The 24,991-nt window shown below is 36.4% G+C and overlaps 1 protein-coding gene across 6 annotated transcripts in view; it reads left to right on the forward strand.

Annotated features, from left to right (window-relative positions):
• The window catches only part of arhgef12a (Rho guanine nucleotide exchange factor (GEF) 12a), a 45,818-nt gene that overhangs the window by 10,552 nt on the left and 10,275 nt on the right, over nt 1-24,991 (forward strand). Inside the window, exons 2-20 of one of the 6 annotated variants that reach the window (XM_014005275.1) lie at nt 8,713-8,733; nt 9,470-9,561; nt 12,290-12,355; nt 15,398-15,496; nt 17,026-17,075; nt 17,310-17,367; nt 17,462-17,631; nt 17,916-17,993; nt 18,367-18,486; nt 18,914-19,021; nt 19,261-19,395; nt 19,536-19,637; nt 19,743-19,883; nt 19,999-20,097; nt 20,355-20,397; nt 20,527-20,671; nt 22,633-22,770; nt 22,859-22,891; nt 23,523-23,637. In XM_014005275.1, the coding sequence (XP_013860729.1) occupies nt 8,713-8,733; nt 9,470-9,561; nt 12,290-12,355; nt 15,398-15,496; nt 17,026-17,075; nt 17,310-17,367; nt 17,462-17,631; nt 17,916-17,993; nt 18,367-18,486; nt 18,914-19,021; nt 19,261-19,395; nt 19,536-19,637; nt 19,743-19,883; nt 19,999-20,097; nt 20,355-20,397; nt 20,527-20,671; nt 22,633-22,770; nt 22,859-22,891; nt 23,523-23,637 (1,813 nt within the window). The remainder of the gene's footprint in view (nt 1-8,712; nt 8,734-9,469; nt 9,562-12,289; nt 12,356-15,397; nt 15,497-17,025; nt 17,076-17,309; nt 17,368-17,461; nt 17,632-17,915; nt 17,994-18,366; nt 18,487-18,913; nt 19,022-19,260; nt 19,396-19,535; nt 19,638-19,742; nt 19,884-19,998; nt 20,098-20,354; nt 20,398-20,526; nt 20,672-22,632; nt 22,771-22,858; nt 22,892-23,522; nt 23,638-24,991) is intronic. The other 5 variants (XM_014005278.1, XM_014005277.1, XM_014005280.1 and 2 more) reach the window with 5 other exon arrangements.

A 24,991-nucleotide genomic window follows, 5' to 3' on the forward strand; every position in this document is an offset into this window, starting at 1 on the left:
CCTCAAAGTGCACGAGCGACCAACTTCAGCGTTGGCTGCGATTTTGAAGCTGAAATCGCGTTCGGTGTGAACGCAGCAAAACACCTTTTTTACCCCTACAAGCTAACATTTAGCTAGAAAGTTTGTATGTCTTACATGGACCTGAAAAGCCTATATTCTTGTAAGCCAATAAAATACCTTAAGTGACATTGTTTGTAATGTAATGTTTTGAGCTGTTATCTAAACTAAGCATGAAAAGTAATGAAATTTGAGTTTGGTAGATTTGTTGTAGCAATTTATCTTGGCAATAAATCAAATATCATTGGAAAGCCTGTTAAATGGTGCCACATTTGTAAGGAACCTTCATTTGTGGAATGAGCAGTAGATGCTGGTTGTGCCCTTGAAAAAAAAAGCCAAATCTTCTCTTCCATTGCCAGTTTATTTTGCTGTAGCTATTTACATTTTTTTTTGAGCTTCTGGTATCCCCGTGTGCTTCCAATCAGGAACCCGGTATATTGGTGTTCTGAAATACCCAGAGACATACCCATTGAGACACGAAGAAAACATGCAATATCCGCACAGAAAGACCCCTTAGTCGAACTGAGGATTGAACCCAGGACCTTCTTGCTGTGAAGCATCAGTATTAACCAATGAGCTGTCATGCAGCAATTAGTGCAGGCGGTATACCATTTTGTACCGAATACTGGTTTTATTTTTGTTATGATATGAATTATTTGAATACCGGACATTCCGGTATAAATAGCGGAACGTTTCGTCGCGGCCGCCAGTGAACTGTTGTTTACCGGGGGACATTTTTCCTTGCTGCACCGCTATGTGCCGTTAGCATGCTAATGTTTGGAGCAGCTAGTTGCAGCCGCGGGTGGCGATTCCTCTGCTTATATTGACTGACGTTTAAAAAAACATCCTGCTTTCACCGTCGCTGAATGTAGTAAACACCTCTTCAGTGACGTGCACAGTTAGATTTAACGCAGTTAGTTAATATGGAGACGTTATGCTGATGCAGACTTAACGTGGTTCTATTGTGAAAAGCCTGCAGGAAGGAGTTCGTAGGGGAGTTGGAGTTGACTGATGTGCAAGGTGAGTTGTGCTGAAAAGCTTTAATAAATAACATAAAACAATAAACCCGATCATAATCTTTTCTTAACCCTCCTCCTTCACGACTGGACCAAAATYCATGACTACTGTCTCCAACCACCAGTCAGAGAAGAACAGACACAGAGGAGGGAAACAGAGACACAGACAGAGCTACAGTAAAAGAAAAAAGTCAATAAGCAGGCATACATGTCAACCTCTTCGGACGTTTACTTGTATAAAAAGCCTCAAAAATCCGTACAACTCGGGGGGGTGTCTGCGGACTTGAAAGCGCCCGCTGAGCAGCAGGAGGAGAGGAGAGTGGAAAAAGTTCAAAACTTATTTCTAGCGGCAGAACAGGTTAAATGATGGCTGTCTTATGTTATTTATTGTTTTTTAAATCATCCAACAGGCTCAGACATGTTAGATAAATTTGAAAATCAGGTTTTGAAAAAATCCGTAAGACTTGAAAAAATCCATGCGATTGCTCTATACGCCCGTATACCTGCAAAATGACGTAAAATCCTTATAACTTACAATCTGTACAAGTTGACATGTACTGTATGAGCAGGGTTTGTACATTTTATTATCAGCTGAGCTGTGATGAAAAGAAAAATACCTTCAAATACCGTGAAACCGGTGAAAATGTTGAAAATAACGTGATATAAAATTTTGATCATATCGCCCAGCCCTAGCAGCAATGATAAAATAATACTTTTTTNGTGATATAAAATTTTGATCATATCGCCCAGCCCTAGCAGCAATGATAAAATAATACTTTTTTGTTGCATCTTTAGGCAAAGAAAATAACAGTTTAAAAAATTACTTAAATTGGTAGTAAAAGGGCAACTTTGCAGGTCTTTTTTTAGGCAGACCTAATACCATACGCTGTTAWATAACTTTAGGAAGGCAATAAATTATGAATACTGCCTAAACCTGCAATGCATAACAGCTAAAATTTCTCATCCAGAATCTCAGATTGTGTTTCTATGCATGTTATATTGTACTTCCAGAAATGGGCATATTTTGGTTTGATCTCRACAGCCTGCAGGCATCTCACAAAGCTGTCCTTATCTTTATAAGTCTGGCCCTATGCCTCTCTGAGGCCCATTTATACTTTGGCTGGTTAACTTTGTTGATCTGCCTATGGTAGAGAAGTTCTGGGAGATTTCATTTGTACAGCTTCWCTAATTCAAGATATAGCAGCAGGGTTATTATTCAAAAGGGTAAGGCTTAGTTTATCACATAATCTTTGTTGCTTGTAGGGCTGGGTTAAAAATGATTTAATCGATCTGGATCGATTTTTGTTCAAATTTAGGAAAATCGATTCAAAATCGAGTCATGAGATCGATTTTTCCCATGAGTGTTGTGTGCGATGAAGCTGCGCGTTTCCATGTTGTGTGTCACTCCTGGCTTGCCGTAGGTTTACAGCTGGTTGATGTTCAGCGCTAATGCTAGCTTCTGACAGTCTAACAAAATTGTTTAGTTTTGTTACCAATATTATTTTTAAATTTAAGAAACATCTTAATGTAAATATATGTGTAATGTGTAATGTAATTCACAGTGATGGAATGTTTTAGCTGAAGTACTCTTTCTTTTCTTTCTTTTTGTTAATAAGTTTTATTAAACATAAGGTAACAGAAACATTACAAATATACAGTTTTTATACGCTCAAAAGAGTGGGCAGAAGTACATTTACATTATCCCACCTCTTCTCCTGRAACCTTATTCCACCACTTCTTAGTGATCAAGAAAATTTTTTCTTGAAAATTGTTGGATATTATGTATCCAACAACACTTTCTCTTGCAATTCCTTTTTAGTTTAAACCCTTTGAAACTTGAGACGTTTTTGTTTCAAGATTAAACTCCAATTTACAAGTTTGCCCTTAATGTTTATAATTTTACCAACGCACCAAGTTAGAATTAGTTTCTATTTGCAGAATTATTTCCTTTGAGAATGTCTTCTATATCAAAGTAAATATGTTACTGCTTGATATCCTTAACTAATTTAAAAATCAATCAAACTGAATCGTGAATCGTTGTGAATCATCGTGAATCAAATCGAATCGATTTGGGGAATCTGAATCGATACCCAGCCCTAGTTGCTTGTCTTGCATTTCTACATATCTAGTTGTCATTTCATTTGAATTTTACTTTATWAGGTTTGCTTGAACTAGTAAATAAGTAATAATTCAACTCCAAAGTTAAACTTTGGTAAGTTCTCAAACGTTGTGTAGATCAGTTGGATCAAAACGGGAACTGAGAGAAGTTGGAAACCTCTTCACTCATTTTTATATGAGTTAGCCCATTACCTTCATTACTTTATGTACCTGTTGACTTTCTTTTCAGTTTCAGAGACAAACCTGCAGAAATAGTTTGCTTGTGTCCTTTGCTCCCCCTAGAACTGCTCATCCCTCTCTCCTTCTCCTTTTGCTCCCTTTATGTTCTGGCCCCAGCCTTTTCTGCTGCCACTTTAGCTGCAGTTGGCTCAGCTCTGCCACAGTTTTCCATCATAACACCAAACCTCAATGGAGCATTCAAGCCCAAACCCGTTCCAGCTCGGCCTCTCCCTTCTGCCCCACTCTCTTCTGACTCTGCCTTCTTTTTCCCTTCTTCTATCCATGTACGTTTACTGAGCGAATAAAGTGTGTTCCTGGTTTTTAGTGTAATGACATTATATCATCTGAAGATCTGAATGCGCTGAGGAACTTGTTAAATGCTGCTTGTGTTTTTTTTAAAAGAAATGGTCTTTAATTAACATGTTTGTTTCTTTGCTTCTCTTAAATCTACATGTCATCTGTTGACAAAAATGTTTCAGCTACGAGCACTGTGTTCAGTCACAAACATGGCATTACATTGGAATCATTACAATTTAGGAGCTTCTTAATACATGTTAAAAAATGCTTCCAGATTTTGAAGTTATGAATCACAATGTGTCATCCAGTAAAAGGATTCTGACAGAGAAAGTCAAGTTTGTGCATGAGTAAAGAAGAATTTATGTGCCCACAATTTTCTTTAATTCAAAACAAACAGTTAATTTACACATAGACATAAAGAACGTACAATCATCTTTATGAGAATCTGTTTACAGACACAAAGTAAAAAGTTTACTGTTCAAGGTTTGCACTCTGTGTATTACTCTATATTTAAAAGTGCCTTAAAAACAAAGCAAACTGTCCAGTCAAGTTGGCTTCATTTCCACTGCTCYTCCTGATTTGACCTGACACTAACTGTTACCGGCAGATATTTGTTCAAATGCAATTGATAAAATTCAATTTAGTAAAGTCRATTAGAGAACAAATTGTATAGTTATATTTATTGGAGCTTATCCCAGCATTCATTGAACAAGAAGAGGGACCCACTCTGGATAGACTGCAGTACACCACAGAATGTAATGTCTTTTTATCAGCTTTACTCATTAAGTTTTGGCCTTAAGGTTTCTTTGAAATGAGGTTGTCACCCTCCAAGGGCTTCAAAAGTTGGTGAAACTACTTTTAAATTAGGTTTTCTACAGCAGACTTTACATCCTTATCTATGGTATTGTTTATAGGTTTTATGGTCACATTTCATTTCAGAGCTGATTGACCAAGCTGACTGAACTTCAGAGAGTGATTGGTTGATCTAGATTTGTTGTTTTGTGTTTCAGATGCTTGGCTGAAGCTGTCTCACTCAATGCAAAAATGAGCATTGAATGAAACATATTTGAAAACGAAGCACTTAAAACATAGGCTCCCTTCAATGTTATTTATCAAAACAATGGCTTTGTCACAGTTATATATATATATGTTTGTTTTTTCTAGTTACACTAAAGGTGTGTACATTCAGTGTACTGTATACATGGTGATGATTTAGTACAAACCTCATTTGAAGCTAGAGCTAAGTAAACACTCTGAAACCTGCCAGTTAAGTTATTTAATTGCTTGCTATTATGAAATTTACCTTCKTTTCACAACAATCGTAATGTCAAAGTTGTAAGGATCTAAAATTTAAATAAATATGTAATAAATGCAGGAAAAAAAAGTCAAACCAGAATGACCAGTGGGGTTTATACAGTACCTGTTACTGACATGTTGAATTGCTTATAAAATATTTATTTTCTTAAACGAAAATATTTAAGCACAACAATAACTTGAAGACAAGATTTCTGAATAACTGTAAATTTGCCAAATACCTTTATGAAAGTCTCTACAATGGTGATTTAAATGTATGTGACTTTAATACTTGTCTAATTTTTACACTGGGGCTAGCTAGCTAGCTAGCTTAATAGTCTATGTTTGTAGGAGGGAGACAACAAATGATACATTAGTTAATTTTGTTTACTCAGTAGAAAGGGTAGGAACTGCTTATAAGGCTGAGCTTACCTGTTTAACTCCTTAGACTGAAGACGTCTCTTAGAAAACTGACAAAACATTTTTAACGAAGAACCAATCCAGAGGACCTACTCAACTAGATTTTTTTAACTGGATTATTGAGATGCATCAGAATGAAAGGAGACATTAGCTTTTTTTCAGGTTATATGCAACGTAGCTGTAACAGTTCTTTAACCAACATCACAATCATTGAAAATCAGCAGTTTTTAACTTGTGACATTCGTGAGAAAACATAAGTCCGTCATTAAATTACTGTCGATCATCATTTCATATCTTTAGTAGAAATCACCAAAACTTTTCAACATCAAAAACCATAACAGAACTGACAATGTATACACCACATTAGGTTTACAGGTGTTAAACCTTAACTCATAAACTCGTAAATTACTTGAAATTTACACATTAGCCTTGAAAATCTTAAGAACATTTTTTAATCCACCCTTTTCCTTTGATCATCACTATACATATGCTGCATGGTAAAATGRAAAATCAAAAATGATTTAACAAAAAATGATTTAAGACTTTTGCAGAACATTATGCTACCACATTAGTTATTTTCTCTGTTTTAGTGAAATCATTACAAACAGCATGACGTTACTCAGTCCAGTTTAAGGTAGTTTGCTGTCACAGATTTGTTCCTGTGTGATCAACCAAGAGCAACATTAAAACATCTGCCGACTCAGTTTTACCATCTTGAAGCCTGTATATTTGCTTGTAAAATTTCTCTGTTTGTGTGTTTATGTGCTGACTTTTCCATCTCCTCAGTTCCTAGGTTTCTTAGGGAGGAGGGTACTTACAGCTTTTTTTTCTGCTAGCGGCTCTGGAACTTATTACAGTCTGAGGCATTTTCATAAACGGACCATTCAGCTGCCTCTGCATGGTTCTGAATGGGACTCAGTGTCACTAGGAGAAAGAGAGTTAATGTGGGCTGGTAAGTTGCAAGACCTCCCCACTGCCGAAGATTGGTCTTTTCTGCTAAAACACAGAGCTTTACATAAGTAGTAGAACTTTTACATTTTTATTTGCTCCTTTGGCTACTTTTGATTGAAATTTTTACAATAGAATATATTTTAAGTACAATATCAAACACACTTTAAAATTATTGAATTCAAACAATAAAAAACAATGTCTCAGAAAGTTTGAAAATGAATTACTCTCCAATATTTTTACAAAACTTAAACTCTTGTACATTTTCCACTTCGTCAGCCCTAAAAGCAACAAATAAATCTATATGTTAACCTACTGGCTTCACTTAGACAATAAGCATGCAAATTGTTAGAATGGTTTAAAGTAAAAAATAAGATAAAACATTAAATCCCTCTTAAAAATGTAATTCACACTCCGTAATTGACTGCTCTATAACATGTTATGTTGAAACACAATTTGACAAGAGGGAGAGACATTATGCTTTAGAAATTTAGGGTTTGACCCCTATTTTACCTTGTCTCAAAGTGTTCTATATACTGTAAAATGGCAAGATAAGTGGCACTGTATAGGTGTTTATGTAATGTAAAAGCTAATAAGAAACACTTCAAACAGCACCGTAAAAATCTAATGAAGACTGAAATGCCTTTTAGTTATTTACTTTAAGTCTGATCCCTGAAGTTATGTCTTAGGTTATTTAAATTATTTCTCTTTTGTGCTTCATATTTTATCTGGCCCCTAATGGAGAACCACTTGTACTGTAGAAAAATCTACCTGAAGCAAACTGCCCTCAGCAATCTAGCTCCTATGATCCTTTGGGCACTGAAATCTCTCCACCATAACAGGGTTATTATTCACAGAGAAAGCAAAGTGCTATTAAAAAGCACTTATAATCCCAACAAGGCACCTAGACACTCAATGAAGCATGCAGTAGTTTCATTCTCAACCTATACTTAATAAATTTATGCTTTAGAGTCTTTGCCTAAATAGTCCAGCCAAAACACCAACAGTACAAGTTAAATGGAACCACCTACCTTACTACCAGGAGGTAAACCAAAAATGTGTTTTCTAAACTCTTAGTTTATGAGTCATGCCCCAAAATGTGTTCATTGGTGGATGTTTTGTGAGTATGATGTATCAAATCCTGTGTTCTCCGTTGTGTATACCTGAACGTTACTTGTTTACTTTGCTTTGACTTCAGTAATTGTGTTGTTTTTTTCTGGGTTTTAGACTCTGCTGGGGGGTAGTCTTTATCACCAATTCTGTTTGTATTCTTAATAAACAGTTGAGAGGCATACTCCAGGGGCAGTGGCTTTCCATTTCGTTCAGCTTAAGATTAAATCTTTGCTTTTTACAGAAAATGTGGTCCTTTTCGCATCATCAAGCAGAAACCACTGACAGATAATGGCACAGTTTTCAGTTGGATGTGATAAGTGTAGTTTAAGTTGCTCAGCAGTTTTAGTTGTGCTCATAGTTGCTGCTTCTCTGCAACAAAAGGTGTCTGTTGATGTGTTTGGAGCATGAAAGTAGGATGTCTTGTGTATGTTTTTCCACAGTTTTTTTTTTTTTTTTTTTTTTTGACAAATAAGCAAAGATCTTGAGGAAAATCACAAATTTACTGAGGAAAAATATAGCTTTGCTGCCTTGGGAACATCTTATTATGCATTAGGAATAATGGATGRGATGCTATTGGAAAAATAGAAGTCTATGTATCACTGCATAGACATTTGTCTCTATCATATGGTTCCAGAAATAAATACTGGCTCGCTAGCTAGATAGGTGGATGTATGTATGGATTTCCTTGGAATTTTTATCCTCAAGAGTTTCAGTCTGTCTGTTTTTTTTCTTTCTTTCTTTTAACAAATCAGTTCTCTTAATTTGCAGATGTCCTCTTTTGCTATATAGTTCTGACAAGTACAAAATCTTTGCATCATTTCGCCTGTAATCATGTCTGTACTGAAAAATATCAAGACTGTGATTAGTATGTGATTAATTCAGTGAAGCTGGGGTGTGTGAGGTATTTAATTGCAACACAGACACATATATGCCCCCCACCCCCAACAACAACCACAACAACACACACACATATAAAGCAAAGCTAGAATCTAAGAGACAGAAGACATTTGACCTGGAAAAGGCTTTAATCTGCAGCTGAAGAACTCGGATGTTTGATCAGGATTAATATGTTTACCACTATATGGGTCTCACGAAGAGCTGCCATCATGGTTTCTTGTTTTCCATCCTATATATAAACATAAACAGCACAGCCTTTGTGTTCTTTTTTTTTATTAATACTCCAATAGGGCATTATCAAAATGTCTAACAGTCATTTTGCTTAATTTTGCAGGTTTAACAAGAAAGCAAACAGGTAAGAATTTTTTTTAGACATTTTCATTCTTCTGTCTACTTTATTCTGTGGAAATTTATATAACACGATATTAGTTTGAATGCAGAGTTTCATATAAGGAGAACTGGGTAGGTATTACTGGGCTTACTGTGCTGTAACGCATAAGTCTTCAGCGTTTTGACCAAACATACCCCACCAACCCCCACTCATTCATGAACACACATACACACAGAGCATGGGACAAAGAAGCCCCTCTTCTATGGGCGGCCCATTACTGCTTTTCACTGTGAACAGAACAGTGGCCTCTCACAGTTGGGGCTAGTATAGGCAGAAGCAGCCATACATTGCGTTTGAAGGTTCAAGTCGTAGTTTGGCCTTGTGGCATCTCCACTGACATGAGGAGTGTCTTGGTCTCTGGGCACTCAGCGGAGCGGCTCCACATCCACTCTGGTTGTCACATTATACAGTAGATACACTCAGCATGATTCATTCTAGAAGGACTTCCTGCAACATTATTCTCAAAGTTGAAAGGAACAGTTATTAGTTCCTTCTTACTGCAAAATGTAATAAATTATTCACATGCCAGATTTTTGCATTTAGTACGTGAACGTGCATGGATTACAACGATGTAATATACAGAAAATTCTAAACATAGAAAGGACATTGTGATATATAAACACACAGTCCACTCTTTCTGAATTTGTACTGTTTTGTTATGTGCATTAGTCGTTTCTTACAAATGTTCCCGTTTCTTTAGAAGCAGCAGCATTCTCAGCAAAGACCATCCGCCAGACAAGAAACCCAAAAGTGATAAAACCTCACCTCCCTCCAATGAGTTTGACCCAACAGGTACATTTTCCTATTCTTTTTTAACATTGACGCTTCTGCAGTTTGCAACACAGCGTGTTTGTTATTGTTTTCTGTCTGTAAGCAGTATTTGCGTAACTGCTTCTCACGCTTCTGTCTCTCACTTCTTTCTAAAGCACAGATTGTCAAATACAACAAATTTGCTGTGAATAATTTGCAAAAAACACCAACAAAACAAAACACATGTTGGGGTAGTACAATGTGGTATGTGCTTCATGCTTTCTGTGCAACTGCAGAGCTCACTCCAGTCTCACTTTTTACATCACCTAAAGCTATTTTTTTCTGACTTGTCTATTAATTACAAAAACAAACAAACCAACAAAAGAAACTTTTTCTAATTGAGGCTGAAGACTAGTTTATTTTTTATGTTACATGAGCTTTAACCTTTGTCATGTGTTATGTGGCAGAAGCTGTTACGTTATTTGCTACAATATTGAGGAGCTCTGGAAGTTCCGCTATTAGAGAAGAAATCTGCTGCTCTATGTCCAGTGTCCAAATGATTCTGAAGTTTTACATGTACATAAATCTGGACTGATACATGAATGCCATAAAAATCCCTTGAGCTTGTAATGCACTCTAGTCTCATTTTATTATTTTCTTTTTTTGCAAGCAGAGATCTAAAAGTTTCAGAACAGACAGTATGACATAGTGATTTTCTTTCTGATCTTCAGAATTTGTCAGCAATCAAGGATGGCGTGATTTGAGATATGACTAAAGCTTCTGTATTCAAAACACAGGAGCAAAATCCTCTGTATCACATGGTGGTTAATCTCTGTATGATGCAACAAAACTTGGACAAGATTTTTTTCTTCTTAGTGGTTACACAATATACGTCCTTCTGCCTGTGTCTGTGTAGAACTGGAGAAAAAAAATTAACATGCAATTCTGGGAGGGTTTCTGCTCAATTTAAAATGATGCACTCAAATAGTCCACCACAGGCAGGGTGGACTGTAACTTTGTTGTTGTTGTTGTTGTTGTTGTTGTTTTTTATCAAAACCTGTATCTTTAACTTTCATTGTTTTGTAGATTTTTCTCATTTGTATGTTTGCTGCATGTCCTGCAATATAGCATGTTTGAATGATGTCTGTTTCTGTGTCACTATTTTTTATCTGCATGTTGCATGAACTGTAGCAATCTTAAGTTGAATTTTCCTGATTTCATCTTATTATTTTGAAGGTTTTTTTTATAACCATCTCAAGGCCTGCAACTATTCATGACCCACAATGGCCTTTTCTTTCTTTCATTAGAAATCTAAAAACAAAAAAAAATTGTGAAGTTACTGGTTAAAATATTTGTACAATTATCCACCTAATACTTTATTATCATATTTCTCTTATTAAGAACCAAAACAAGTGCATTAAATCATTAGGTTTGTTATTTTTGCACATTTGAAAATAAAAAAAATGTGCACTTGAGGACACAACAAACACTTTTTCTACAAACCTTTCATCTAAAGTAAAAAGCAGTTTTAACATAGTAATTTATTAGGAGAAAATTAAGATTTACTCTTACACGTGTTATTGGGTTAAATCTAATCTAATTCAGCAAGGTGACATAAGTTAGATAACTATCTATTAAGCTAATACATTTTTTTTGATTTGTTCTTATAATTATAGATTTCTTAATCAAAGTCAGACTTAACAATACCACCTGTTTAAATGGCAGCTGGTACTATACATTTGTTTTAGCTCATGCTATATAAGCAGTAAAGTAAGCAACATACAACTTTTATAGAAAAATCCAAATTTCATTCTAGTTGTCTTAACAGTACCTTTTCTGACACCTTACTACAAATAGRAGACTTCATTTCTTCATCCAAGTCTTTCATGCTGAAGGCATGCTACTATTAGCTCTCATTAACTACAGTTAGGCTGCATTCACAGACAAAAAATGAATTTTTGAATAAATGTGAATAGTTGAAAATTGTTSATAAAAATGATCTCCTAAGTAATCYATGCATTCCTAGTTGAAAGTGTAGTGAGATGTTAGGAGAGAAAACAGAAAGGYTGATAACTGTTTCTGTCCTGCGCTACACTTTTACCAATTTAGGGCACCAGGTCACGTTATTGACCAATATTTATTCACCCTTTTTAATCAGACTCATATTTACAGAAGTGTGAGTGATCGTATGATATACAGGGAATTCTTATCTCAGGCCAAAAATACTCAAAGATGAGGAAGCAGCTTTGTCTTTTATGGTAATTTATTACAAAAATATAGCAATTTCATTGAATCATGAATAAAAACAATAAAAATAACTTGAAAGACAAGCAATAAAGTCTCTAAAACAGTTAATGGTGAAAGTTATTGTTAAAGTTAAGATAAGGTTTGGATGTTTAAACCTTTATAGAATGAAAATATATTTTTCCTGAAGAAAATATTTTTCTTCTATTAAAGTGAATATTTAGATTTATGTTTCTAATGTTATAACTTTAATTCTAGCATATTACACTTGACATTTACTTTATGGAGCACACAAAAAATGTAAATAGTCTAATTACATCCACTTTTTTCCACCCAAACCCAATGTTTTAGTAATTCGTTTTTTTTTTTTTGTGTTCATTTAATTTTTCTTCTCCCATGATTATTTCTCCTTCATGATTTTTCTCTTTCCTGTTTTTGTGTTTCTTTTTTCGTGTATGTTGGTTCTTGTTTATTTGTGTTTATGCGTTTGTGTGCTGCTGTGCTGTCTGGTGGGGGCTGTGGGCAGAAGCTCTGGTGGTGCAGAAGAGTGGCAACAGCAGTGTGCTAGCAGAGGGGAAGCCTGAGTCCTGTGGTAAGATGCTCTTGCTGGAATGGATGGTGTGACAGCTTTTAGATGCTGGTGTGGAACTGCCAACAGATGTTAGTTTATAACAAATTGCTGCCAAAGGAGTTTATTTCCTGCGTTGACCTCAGACCGTTAAGTTAAGCCTGCATTAGTGAGAGGTCCAACTCTTACTCAGAATCAAGAAACAAGCCCAACTGAGATTTGTCAGCATGTCACGTAAAGACTTTGTAAATAAGACATCTAAAATAATACTAATTTATACACAATTTGTTGAGGAACGTGTTATTGAAACACTTTAATTACTGACTAATCTGACATGTCATATTTTTTAGTCTCAAGATGCCTCTTGATTTGTTTCACTAAAATTCCAATGTGTTGGTTTATTATCATTTAAGATAAATAAAAGTAGACAATCCTAACAAGAATTTGTAATTATGCAATTCTGTATGCTATGTTTTAAAAAGTGCTTTAAAAACTGTACTCAGACATGCAACCTGGAACTGAAGAAGAAGGTAAAAATAATGGATGGTTGAACAGGACTGTCCCAAGGTTCCAATAATTTAATCTTTCAGCACAGCAGCCAAGATTAAAATCTTAGCTTTTTGCTGCTAATGCCTGTAATAGTTATTATGTAATACCTTAGCAGCTGTGCATGGCACTGGTTCACAGATTTAGGATTATCGGGATTCTGTTTAACACTTTTCCTTTAACACTTGTGCCAGGTCACAAACAGTATTTARGTACATTTGTTTTTGTTTGAATAATCTTTGAGGATCAATTAGGCTTAAACGGGATATATTTACAGTCTTACACTGACCCACTTGTGTTTGGTGTAAAATTAATCACTCAGTGGGTTTGATGGCATGTTTCCTGAATTCATTCTGACAGGGTGATTTGTGAAGCCTCAGCATCCCTGTAGTGTCAGAGTTTCACTATATCTTGTCAGTTCTCTCTCACCTCTAAGTTTATGTAGATGCATCTTTGACAAGGTGTCCACAGGGTTGTAAATGGTAGGGAGTAATTGAAATTAGCAAAAAATTAAGACCCTTAAAAAGTAATAAATGTCATCTGACAAGGTATTAATGTATCCAACTATGCATTCCCCCCAGTCTATGTCCTAAAATTCTCATCCCTGTAACAATAAAATCACTTTTGGTTTTGGGTTAAATAACAAATTTACARAGGTAAGTGTTTGTATTGAGGCAAACATGTAACTATGGATCCAGTAACTGTAATAATACTACACTTACCACAAAAAATTAAGTAAGAAAATGACACTAATCTATCTTTTTATAATTTGTTACCTTTAACTGAAGAGGTTGTCACTACAGTTGCAGTTCAAAGTTGTGTGACAGGATTAAAAAAGGTATTAAACCTAACTTAAGAATTTCTGTACATATCCTGTTTGAACATCCTCAGTTAGCAGAATTTTTTTTACAACTGTAAATGGAAGCAGCAGCAGCAATCTGTAGCACTTCCAGCKCAGRCTGGGATTGACTGCTTGGGGAATAGTGTTTTGTATGCTGTACTGCAATGACTTCTCTTTCTTCTCCTTGGCATTGTGTTCCTGCAGGTATGCTGTGAATAATAAAGGTCATTTTTCTCCCTAGAGAAAAAAATCTAAAAAGTTGCTTATTATACAGCAGTTAAGCTTCTAAATATTARATTAGCTTAGATGTGTTAATCTGAGCAGTGTTAATTACAGCACTCCTACCACTCATTGTTTATTAATACCAACTAGATTTCTAAAAATGAAGATAGGGAAACAGGACAATAATAGCACATCTAGAGGCAAATTCACACCAGCTGGTTTGATCAGCTTKCTCAACACCCATGCTCCCCCACACAGTCCCATCCCCCTGCTCRTCACTCATTTCTGCCTAACCCCTTTTTTTGCACATACACACACACACACCCCACCACCACAACAGCCCAGGTTGTGCCTTTTGACACRCCTACTCCCTCCCCCTTCCCCCGGTGTATTAGCAGCTGCTCACTCTGCTCTAATCAATACCGATTGACTCACCTTTCTTGTCCCTGCTTCAATGAGCAGAAAACGTAAAAATAGGTTCCAGGGTGACTACTTTTAGTCTTTATTGAAATGCTTTAAGGTTGAAAAATCTGCTTGCTTTTTAAATTGAAAAAATAATAATAATAATAGGAGAAGTTTTAATTACGCCAATTAAGTATTTTTGCTTTATTACCGTGTGTTTTTGCTTGGACTGTCCTGCCAGTCTATTCAGGGTCACTCAGACACAAGATAAGGTCTAATCAGTTTTTGCCATGGTCATAAACACTGCCTAAAGAAGCTGAAAGGGAATGTTCCACATGAGGACCTGTGAAACTACTTTCAGAGGAACCTGGTTTGTTGACTCAGTCTTCGATATTCCTAAAAATTCAATGTCTGAAAAAAACGTTTATTTTTTTATATTGTTTGATAGTATAGCAAAACTTAATGTGTCCAAAATAGACAAAAAATAATACTTGTCTCTGAAAATGTTTTATGGGCAACAAGCAGTCTTTACTGTACACACTCACTATCCTGAGTCCCAGTGTTATGGAGGTTAGTTGTTGATGTTAAGCAATTGGTTCAAGAAATTAAATGCAATAAATGCAATCTCCATATTTATGCTGACAGTTTGACAGGGTTTTGGTTCACACCGACTGCAGACAGCCGTTTTTAGAGTCTCAGTTTAACTGATAGGATAAGAGGAACAAAAACAAAAAGCTGATTTAAAAAAATCATCTCTACAGGGATGTGAAACTCAGAGCATACTTCATTTTTCTAAATGCAAAAAGTGTTGTTGCTTTAAAAATGTTTACTCAGTGGAATCCCTTATGGCACATGTTTCAAAATTAGCTTATTTTTTCTCTCTCTCTCTCTCTTTTTTTGTTTTATTTTAATTTTACCAACCAGAGCAATCATGAAGCTTAGTTTCAATTCTCAGAATGTTTGTTGCTTATTTTAAATAAACTTCTTTATGTGAGTTCCTGGCCTTTGCAAACATACTGTATTTTCTCTCTGTGTGCTGTTTGTCCCACCTGCAGGTCTGGTCCAGCGATGTGTAATCATCCAGAAAGATGAAAATGGCTTTGGGCTCACAGTCAGTGGTGACAACCCTGTGTTTGTGCAGCTGGTCAAAGAAGGTAAACTTGCATTTTGAATGTAAAAGGAGAAAGAATAAAGTCGTGACCACAGCTTTGTGTTTTTATTATATTGACTTATTTTTCATTATTTTCTTTTGTGGTTTTATTTTTATTTTTATTATTTTATTTTTTTGTGGGAGGACCAAAAAATGACTAGTTATTGGAAGAATCCTTTCAGCTTTTGCTTTCACTTATATGGGACCCTTTTGACAGGATTTCCTTATTAGCAGTTTCAGTAAAGCTGCAGCTTCTACTTTATCATTAGCTTTTACAAGCAGTACAGAATGCTTCTYTGGCCGTTTGTCATTTCATGTTGTCAGTACAGGATGATGAAGTTCTGTTATCAGGTACAAGAAAGCACCATGTGGTCTGTACAGCTGTGCAGAGAAGTAGAGGAAGGAACTGCTCAAGGACTTTTGTTGCATTGTCATTGATGCTTGTCAGTGTTTAACTGTCCTACAGCAGACCATTTATGCTTTTGTTACTGGCTCAAATCAAAAAGCGATTAACTCATGCATACATTGACTTTTTATCTTTCTAAATTAAGTATTTTAAATGTAGAAATGACCTGCATAAATGTAGTTTTACGAGATCTGGCATTCYAATGCGTCTTGACAGGTGGATAAAGTATTCATTATTGATCTAGTCAAATGTAAAGAATAGTGTATGTCCTGTAGCTTGTAGACAAAAAGAACCAAAATATTATCTGTCAGAGTGATATGCTTACATTTAGAGACAATAAAAAGGGGATTTTTTTTGTTCACCATTTAAGAGGAATGCATGACGTGGTTTGTTAATTTAATACAAGTAACACTAGGGATTCTCTCTGCTCCAGATTCAGCTAATAATCACAGCAGCCCTGTTAAAGTTCTGCTCACGTGGCCAAACAAGGGCTGTTGGGACTTGAGTTCTCATGAGATAACAGTAACGTTTGTACAGTTTGAACTTGCTACAGCTAGCAGGCAAGGTTGGAAGTATTACAGTATTTATCGCAGTGAGGCAACTCAAGCAGCACTAATTTGRTAGAAGCTGATGTGGTTTTTTAATCGTGCATTACTGAATGTGTTGCACGTTATGTTAGCAGGCTAAAATAAGGACAGCAGCCACTTGCTGTGGCACATCTGTCCACAACCTTGTCAGTGCAGTTGCTGTTGGTCGCTGCTGCCAAGAGCCTCGGCAGTTTGTTTTGGTTTACAAACTGCTCCAGCTACTGCTGACTGTAGAGTCAGACGTGGCTCTCATAATAACCCGTCTGCACGCCTAAATCCCTTTGTTTGGGGTGGAGCTGTGAAACAGGTCCTTCTTGTAATGTAACCACTGTTATGGTCTTTCAAAATAGTCACTTTGCCACATCTGGTGTGTCAGAGAAATATTGTGTATGCAGTGTACTGAAATCTTAGAAGGTTCACCCTAAAGCTACATGTCTTTTTTAACCCTTTCACCCCTAAAATCTGTTTCTGTTTTATTTGTATTCTCTTTCTGTTTCTATCCGTTCCGTTGAATCCATATCTTTTTTATGTGTTTACCAGATGGGGCTGCGATGCGGGCTGGTGTTCAGACAGGAGATAGGATCATTAAGGTATTGTACTGTATATATCTGTTTCTGTTTCTTTAAGCTGCAAACATCCCTGTTCTTCCTGCATCCATAAAGAGGCTGTAGGCTGCCACCTCCTGGACATTCAGTTATTTCTTCTTTCTACAACATCGAGCAGTATATAGTCTCAAATTGTGAAAGCAAACATTGAATATTTGGCTTTTGGCACGTCTATTGGTTCATTTTATTTAGAATTAATATACTGTTTTTGTCTRCTAGGTTAACGGGACCCTTGTTACACATTCTAATCACACCGAAGTTGTGAAACTTATCAAATGTTAGTTCCTTCATACCTCAAACCTTATTTTAAAATTAAATAAATACTTCAGTAATGACAATTCAATTAATATCCTTTGGTGTTTTTGTTTTAGCGGGCTCTTATGTGGCCCTCACGGTTTTGGGACGCCCTCCAGGGCTTCCCCAGATCCCATTGCCTGAAGCAGATCCTGAGGCATTGGGTATTAGCCTATCCTCTCCAAACTCTCCAGCATCAGAACGCCCATACAGTCCTCTGAACTGCCTCTCCTCTCTACAATCATGGGTACTAATTTATTTATTTATTTTATTTTATTTTTTTGCATTTTCCTTCAGTAAATGTGTCCCTTTTGTTCATCCTGTTTCCATGGAGTCTCAGCTTCAAAGTGTTTTTGTCTTGTCCCTTTTTCCTCTCTATTTTTAAATCTATAGACATCAGAGTGATGCTTTCAGTTTTTTATGTATTTTCTTACAAAATTTTGACAGCAGTTAAATATGTGTTTAGTGCATTAGAACTATGTTACAGGTGGCAGACTTTTGATATTAGTCCCATTTTATTTTCTCCCTCAGGATGAGAGCAGCAGTGCCTGCAACCAGATGGCTGATGTTTTGCAAAAGAAGTTCTCAAAAGAGCAGCAGGAGCTTCAGGTTAGCATAACAATGCTGATTGTCTTCCTTTTTTTATTTCAGTTCTGTTTTCCTAGGAAGACTTTAGTGGTGACATCTTTGCCCCAGTTTTGACACAGTTGTGCATATGAGACCTTTTTGAACAATGTTGCAATATCCTTATAAAAAAACTAAAAATAAATCCCATTAAATGTCTTTAAATAGAATATTGTTTGGGTTGGGAAGCAGCTGGTATGTGCACACTTGTCATGCAGTTATTTTTCATTTTGAAATATTTACCTAAAAAAATTGTTATTTAGCCCTAGAATCTTACATTTGTATTGGCTTAAATGTATACAAATGTCCCAGACTCACTGTTCCTCTCATCCTTTTGATTACTCATCTCTCACTTTAGGCCATGAAAGAAAAGTACAACAGGAACCCCTCCCCCAAACTACTGAAAGACATTCAGGAAGCAACAAAACACATTCCTCAGCTGCAGGGTCAGCTCTTCAAGGCTACTGGGACAACACAGGTACCAACTTGGAATTTTAACCCCCAGAGCAGGAAATTTACTGACAGAGATGGACCAGAAACACCCAAGCAGTCTTTGTTTAATTTCATGCAGCACTATTGGAGATCATTCCAGACAAATGTGAATCCTATTCTCATCAGAGGATTAGGCTTTATCTGCTGGAAGCCGCTCTATTGTGTCTGCATGACAGCTTATTTTACATCACTCTTTTGTGCTGTAACGTTTATCTCTGTATTCATTATATAATATATATAGTATATACCATATAATATATAATACATCACCTGCCATTCACCATAACAGGAAAGTTACGAAATACAAAATTCACTCATTAATTTGTACCTGTTAAAATAGTTACTCGTTACAAAGCTTGTGATTAACTGTAGCTTTTCATTCGTTTAAAAACATATCTTTTGTGAATCCACAGGAGGCTGTTTCAGGTGAAGAAGAAGACAATGGTAGCATAATAGAGACAGATTGTGTACCTGCCCCTAAAGGAGACAACAGCACAGACCTTTCCTGGAGCAGCACTTCTGTAAGTTATCATAATAACAAAAATAAATAAATAAATCTCTGAGCTTCTTGCAGGTTGTTGCTAAATAAATCATTTTGCTGCTTTATGTCTCGAGAATGTCAGTGTGGGCACTATAAATGCATTCATTGATTTTTGCATTCAGATATAAATAAATTTAAAATTTGCTAAGTGCTCTTTAGTGTTGTGCGATTATTTGAAGCCTGTTAAAAATGTAACACAATTTCCCATTTATCGCCCAGGCATCTCACATGTTTGGACCCGGATCCCCAGATAGCTATTGTCCAAAAGACTCCTCCTGTGCCAGCCCCAAAAGCACACCCAGGAACAGCTTCAACTCCTTCCACTCCCCGGAGGCAGAGGATACCACTGACTTGGTAAACAAACACTTCAAAGTGTCCGTACTTTCTTAAGCATTCATTCACTCAATTTGCTTGTGTATGTTGGTTTAACTATGCACTTTTATTTGTTACGATGGGACAAGCGATTTCATAACATGTCAATGTATTTTCTGCAGGACGCCCTGTCTCCCATCACAGTCAGCAGCCCCCCTCCTTTTCGCCTTGGCTTGCAAATAATAGGAGCTGAAGATGACTATTTCGATTCAGACCAAGAGCAAGTATGTTGTATTTTTATTTTTTACATTTGTGCCATTTAAATAAAACCACCAAATATTCAACATTATTAAAGTATAGAAAGCTAACTTTTTATCATTTTTCATCAGGGTGAAATGTTGAACTTAACTATGTTACAGACAAATGGCCAGTGTAACAGCTTTAACAGTATCGATCAGCTCAAGTCTCGTCCGGCCCACCTCGCAGCATTCCTGCACCATGTCATCTCTCAGTTCGACCCCGCTCCAGTGGTAGGACCCCCCGGGACTGTGATCAATATTTTTTGTGTATTTATTGGTTTTATGCAACCCATCATCTTGCCATAAAGCTGAGTTGTTAATATTTGTGCGTATATTCTGTTCTCAGCTGTGCTACCTCTATGCTGACTTCTATAAGCAAACTAACTCCAAAGAGACCAGACGGGTGTTCTTGGACTTCCACTCCATCTTTATGGACCGGGCAGCAGTGAGTCAACCTTTCTAGTACAAAAACACTGACAGATGGTAAAAATAAACACGTGGATTAAAACCAAACAAAATAGTACTGACATGTTAGAATAAGGTAGCATGAATGCAGCTAATTGGGTTTTGAACACCTCTAACAGGTGATGATTGTGTTGGCTAATTTTATTTGAACCATGCTTACATTTAAAGGTGGATCTTCTTTCCGCTTTTAATATGCTGTCAATATATTTTAAACAATTTATCATTATTTATTTTCAGAATTTAAAAGTTCCCGTTCCGGAATCAGTTTCTTCTGATCTCAGTAAGTATGTCCAAGTATGTCTATTGACCGAGATGATACAATACATAAAAGCTTTTGGAAAGTATAGATTAGCTTTATTTAGAGTGCACATTTCACATTCCAGTTGGTATTTTATATATAGTGTTTGAGTGTGCTTGTGTGTGTGTGTGTGTGTGTGTGTGTTTGAAGACCGACGGCGGATGGAGCTGATCCCAGAGGAAATAAACAGACAACACGTTCAAACACTGCAAGACTCTGTGATTGCTGATATTCAGAAAAACCTTGAAGACTTCAGGTAAACTTGGCCAGTCAGAATTTTTATTTATTTATTTATTTTTGTCATTTCCATTAGTTTGACCTTGATTAGATAAAGCTGTATGTACAGTGGTTTGCAAAAGTATTCATACCCCTTGAACTTTTCCATATTTTGTCACATTACAACCACAAACATAAATATATTTCACTGGAATTTAATGTGAAAGACCAACACAAAGTGGTATACAATTGTGAACTGGAAGCAAAATTTTACATGAATCAAAACATTTTTTACAAATAAAAAACTGAAAAGTGCGATGTGCAAAATTATTCAGCCCCCCTGAGTCAATACTTTGTGGAGCCACCTTTTGCTGCAATTACAGCTGCAAGTCTTTTAGGGTATGTCTCCACCAGCTTTGCACATCTAGTGACTGCAATTCTTGCCCATTCCTCCTTGCAAAACAGCTCAAGCTCAGTCAGATTGGATGGAGAGCGCTTGTGAACAGCAGTTTTGAGATCTTGCCACAAATTCTCAATTGGGTTTAGGTCTGGACTTTGACTGGGCCATTCTAACACATGAATATTCTTTTTTTTAAACCACTCCATTGTAGCTTTGGCTTTATGTTTAGGGTCGTTGTCCTGCTGGAAGGTGAACCTCCGCCCCAGTCTCAAATCTTTTGCTGACTCCAACAGGTTTTCTTCCAAGATTGCCCTGTATTTGGCTCCATCCATCTTCCCATCAACTTTGACCAACTTCCCGGTCCCTGCTGAAGAGAAGCACCCCCAGAGCATGATGCTGCCACCACCATATTTGACAGTGGGGATGGTGTTTTCAGAGTGATGTGCAGTGTTCTTTCTCCGCCACACATAGCGTTTTGCATTGTGGCCAAAAAGTTCAATTTTGGTCTCGTCTGACCAAAGCACCTTCTTCCACATGTTTGCTGTGTCCTCAACATGGCTTCTGGCAAACTGCAAACGGGACTTCTTATGGTTTTCTTTTAACAATGGCTTTCTCCTTGCCACTCTTCCATAAAGACCACATTTGTGTAGTGCACGACTAATTGTTGTCCTGTGGACAGTTTCCCCCACCTGAGCTGTGGCTCTCTGCATTTCATCCAGAGTCACCATGGGCCTCTTGGCTGCCTCTCTGATCAGTGATCTCCTTGTTCGGCCTGTAAGTTTAGGTGGACGGCCTTGTCTTGGCAGGTTTACTGTGGTGCCATACTCTTTCCATTTCCGGATGATGGATTGAACAGTGCTCCGTGAGATGTTCAAAGCTTGGGAAATCTTTTTATAACCTAAGCCTGCTTTAAACTTCTCCAAAACCATATTCCTAACCTGTCTGGTGTGTTCTTTGGACTTCATGATGCTGTTTGCTCCCCAATATTCTCTTAACCAACATCTGAGGCCGTCACGGAGCAGCTGTATTTGTACTGAGATTAGATTACACACAGGTGGACCCTTTTGAGTCATTAGCAGTCATCAGGCAACTTCTGAATGCAATTGGTTGCACTCAGGGAAAAGGGGGCTGAATACTTTTGCACATCGCACTTTTCAGTTTTTTATTTGTAAAAAATGTTTTGATTCATGTAAAATTTTGCTTCCACTTCACAATTGTATACCACTTTGTGTTGGTCTTTCACATTAAATTCCAGTGAAATATATTTATGTTTGTGGTTGTAATGTGACAAAATATGGAAAAGTTCAAGGGGTATGAATACTTTTGCAAACCACTGTATATATTAATTGTTTTGTTGTTTTAATAAACTGTTTATGCTGTTGAACTTAATTTTGTATGTTTATTGTGGATAGTATGAATCTAATAGCACAAAGTACTGCATCATAGTTGTGATCACTTGTGAACTTTCCAGCTCTATTTCTAGTTTAGAGAACGTTTCTTGCTAAAAATCCAGACCTTATTCTTTCCCCCTGTGTTTATCTGTGAAAATAGTTCAAGACATTGATCTAAACAAAGATCATTTCACGTTTTGATTCATGCAGGCAGAAACGTAGCATGGGCCTGACGGTGGCCGAAGGCGAACTGACCAGACTCGACCAAGAGAGAGTCCGAGACCAGGTCACTCTTGAACGGGAACGTTCGTATGCCGAAAACATCATCAGCAAAATAGATGACATCCTGTAAGCTGCACACGTATTTGCAGAAACACTGGCATGATATCATCTTTCTTTTGCAAAATACTCATTTTCCTTTTCCTGTTGTTTGCAGGATAACTACTCAACCCACAGAGGAAGAGAAATGGTAATATACAGTATTTCACACTGTCACACTTACTGTATGTAGTACATTGATACAGAAAATGAGAATTTCTTGAAACACACAAGGATTGTTTAAAGATTCAGCTGTTCTTTCAGTAATTTGTGTCACACCTAAAGAAAACAAAACAAGACAAATCTGTGTCTTCATGGCTCAATTTAATAAACATTTTGACTCATTTTAATTAATCATTTGAAACAAGACTTTAACTAAATGAAGTCAATCATAGTAGTTTATTATTTTGCAACTTTAGTCCTAGAAGTTTCACCTAAGTATTCTTAACAGCATTTAGCACATTTGCAGTGTATCATTAAATCACCAGTGTTCATTTACAACTTAAACACTCAAGCAGAAGTTTTAAGAGAACATATAATTTATACAGCATGATTTTTTTATTAAATAATTCAAAGTATGACTGATTGAGTCTTGTTGGAAATGCCATATGGTCTTAGCACAACACAGATGGTTTGTCTAGCATTAATATGAGAAAAACTGATTTAACATATGGCACAAGTCAAAAGATGGATAGCTTTGCTTTTCAGATTTTAGCACTGCCTTTTGGTATTTGTTGAAAATAAAAACAAACTTTAAAGTTAACACTTCTATTTCCCTTTAGCACTACAATACAGTATGTTATCTATACATACATGAAGCACCTTGGTGTGAGGGTCAAGGAACCTCGAAATCTGGAGCCCAAACGTGTTTGGATCGGCTTTCTTCCAAAGATGAAGGTACTTCATCTCCTTATTGCATTATGAATTATTGGGAAATAATGATTCACTCGAGCCTTGTTTCCATTTGATTATCGATTTTAAGTTCATGATTATGATTATTTCATATTTTTTAAAATTCYTTCAACATAATGAATTGTAGCCATTTTATAACCAAGTGTGTTTCGTTTCTTTTAACATCAACATTTTTGTCCTTGTATCAAACTGAAACTGTCTGTTGTCTTAGTAACAGAAAATAACTTCAAAATAAGTAAAAATGTCATCATAAATCCTTTTGTGATGAAAATTTATCAAGTATCAAACTGAGTTTATCTGAAAGACATAACTCACTATTACCTAATAACAGTGGAATTATTTATTTATTTTTATGAATCAATTCACATTTTAAGCAGCACTCGATTAATTGTTAGATCCCTAATGAATCCTCTTCAAATGTTTTGGGGTGGGAATCTTTAGGCACCTCATGGTTTATTGGGATTATGATGACAAAAGGACTGAGGTTCAGTTAAAAAAATAATTATCAATGTATTTCAATTACCTGTGATAATCAGATTTGTGAACAAACAGGAGGCTGCTGGTAAACCCATGATGTTTAGTCAAAAACACTGTGAAATGGAAACAAAAGCCTCTTTCACAAGACAGGTCCATGAAATGACCACACAGATCAGTCCGACTTTAAGCACCCTGGGTTAATTCATAAATCACAGAAGCCGGCCTGTTCCCGCTCACATGTACGCGTTCAGGAATGAACCTAGCAGCGCAGAACCAAAAGAGGCGTGGAGCAGATCTCAGTTCAGCTGAAGAGGACCGCAAAGCATTTATTCTGTGACGGATATATCACATCAAGCAAAACAAACTGAATTTGTATACTTTAACGATCTTGTGGTTTAATATTTTTTAAACTAACTAAACAGTTGCTGCTCTGTGTCGTCTATAATACTCCCTCAGTAATAAATCTGTTGATTCATCCTGCGGTCACTCACAGATCTTCCTTGTATCAAAAAACAAAAAAAAAGCTGAATGAATGAGGCTAAAGAGACAGAAAGACAATTTTACAAATTGAACTGACTTTTTTACATACAGTAAATCAGTGGCCCTCAGACTTGTACTGTTGGATCCTCCCTTTGGAGAAATGCAATTGTCAGTGTCCTGCAGGCCACAGGAAAAAAAAATAACAATGCTGAATTTTTCAAGATGCTAAGATGCTAACTTAACATTGGTATCACTGTTAATTCTTGCACAAATCAAACAGTCCAAAGTCATTGGGAAAGACAGTCATGCTAAGATAACTTCAGCAATTATTTACAGACATCTATTCTGTGAAGTTCATCTAACAGAAGATGAAAAGCACGCA

The sequence above is a fragment of the Austrofundulus limnaeus genome, unplaced genomic scaffold (genome assembly GCF_001266775.1).
Source record: "Austrofundulus limnaeus strain Quisiro unplaced genomic scaffold, Austrofundulus_limnaeus-1.0 Scaffold29, whole genome shotgun sequence".
In the NCBI taxonomy this organism is placed as follows: domain Eukaryota; kingdom Metazoa; phylum Chordata; class Actinopteri; order Cyprinodontiformes; family Rivulidae; genus Austrofundulus; species Austrofundulus limnaeus.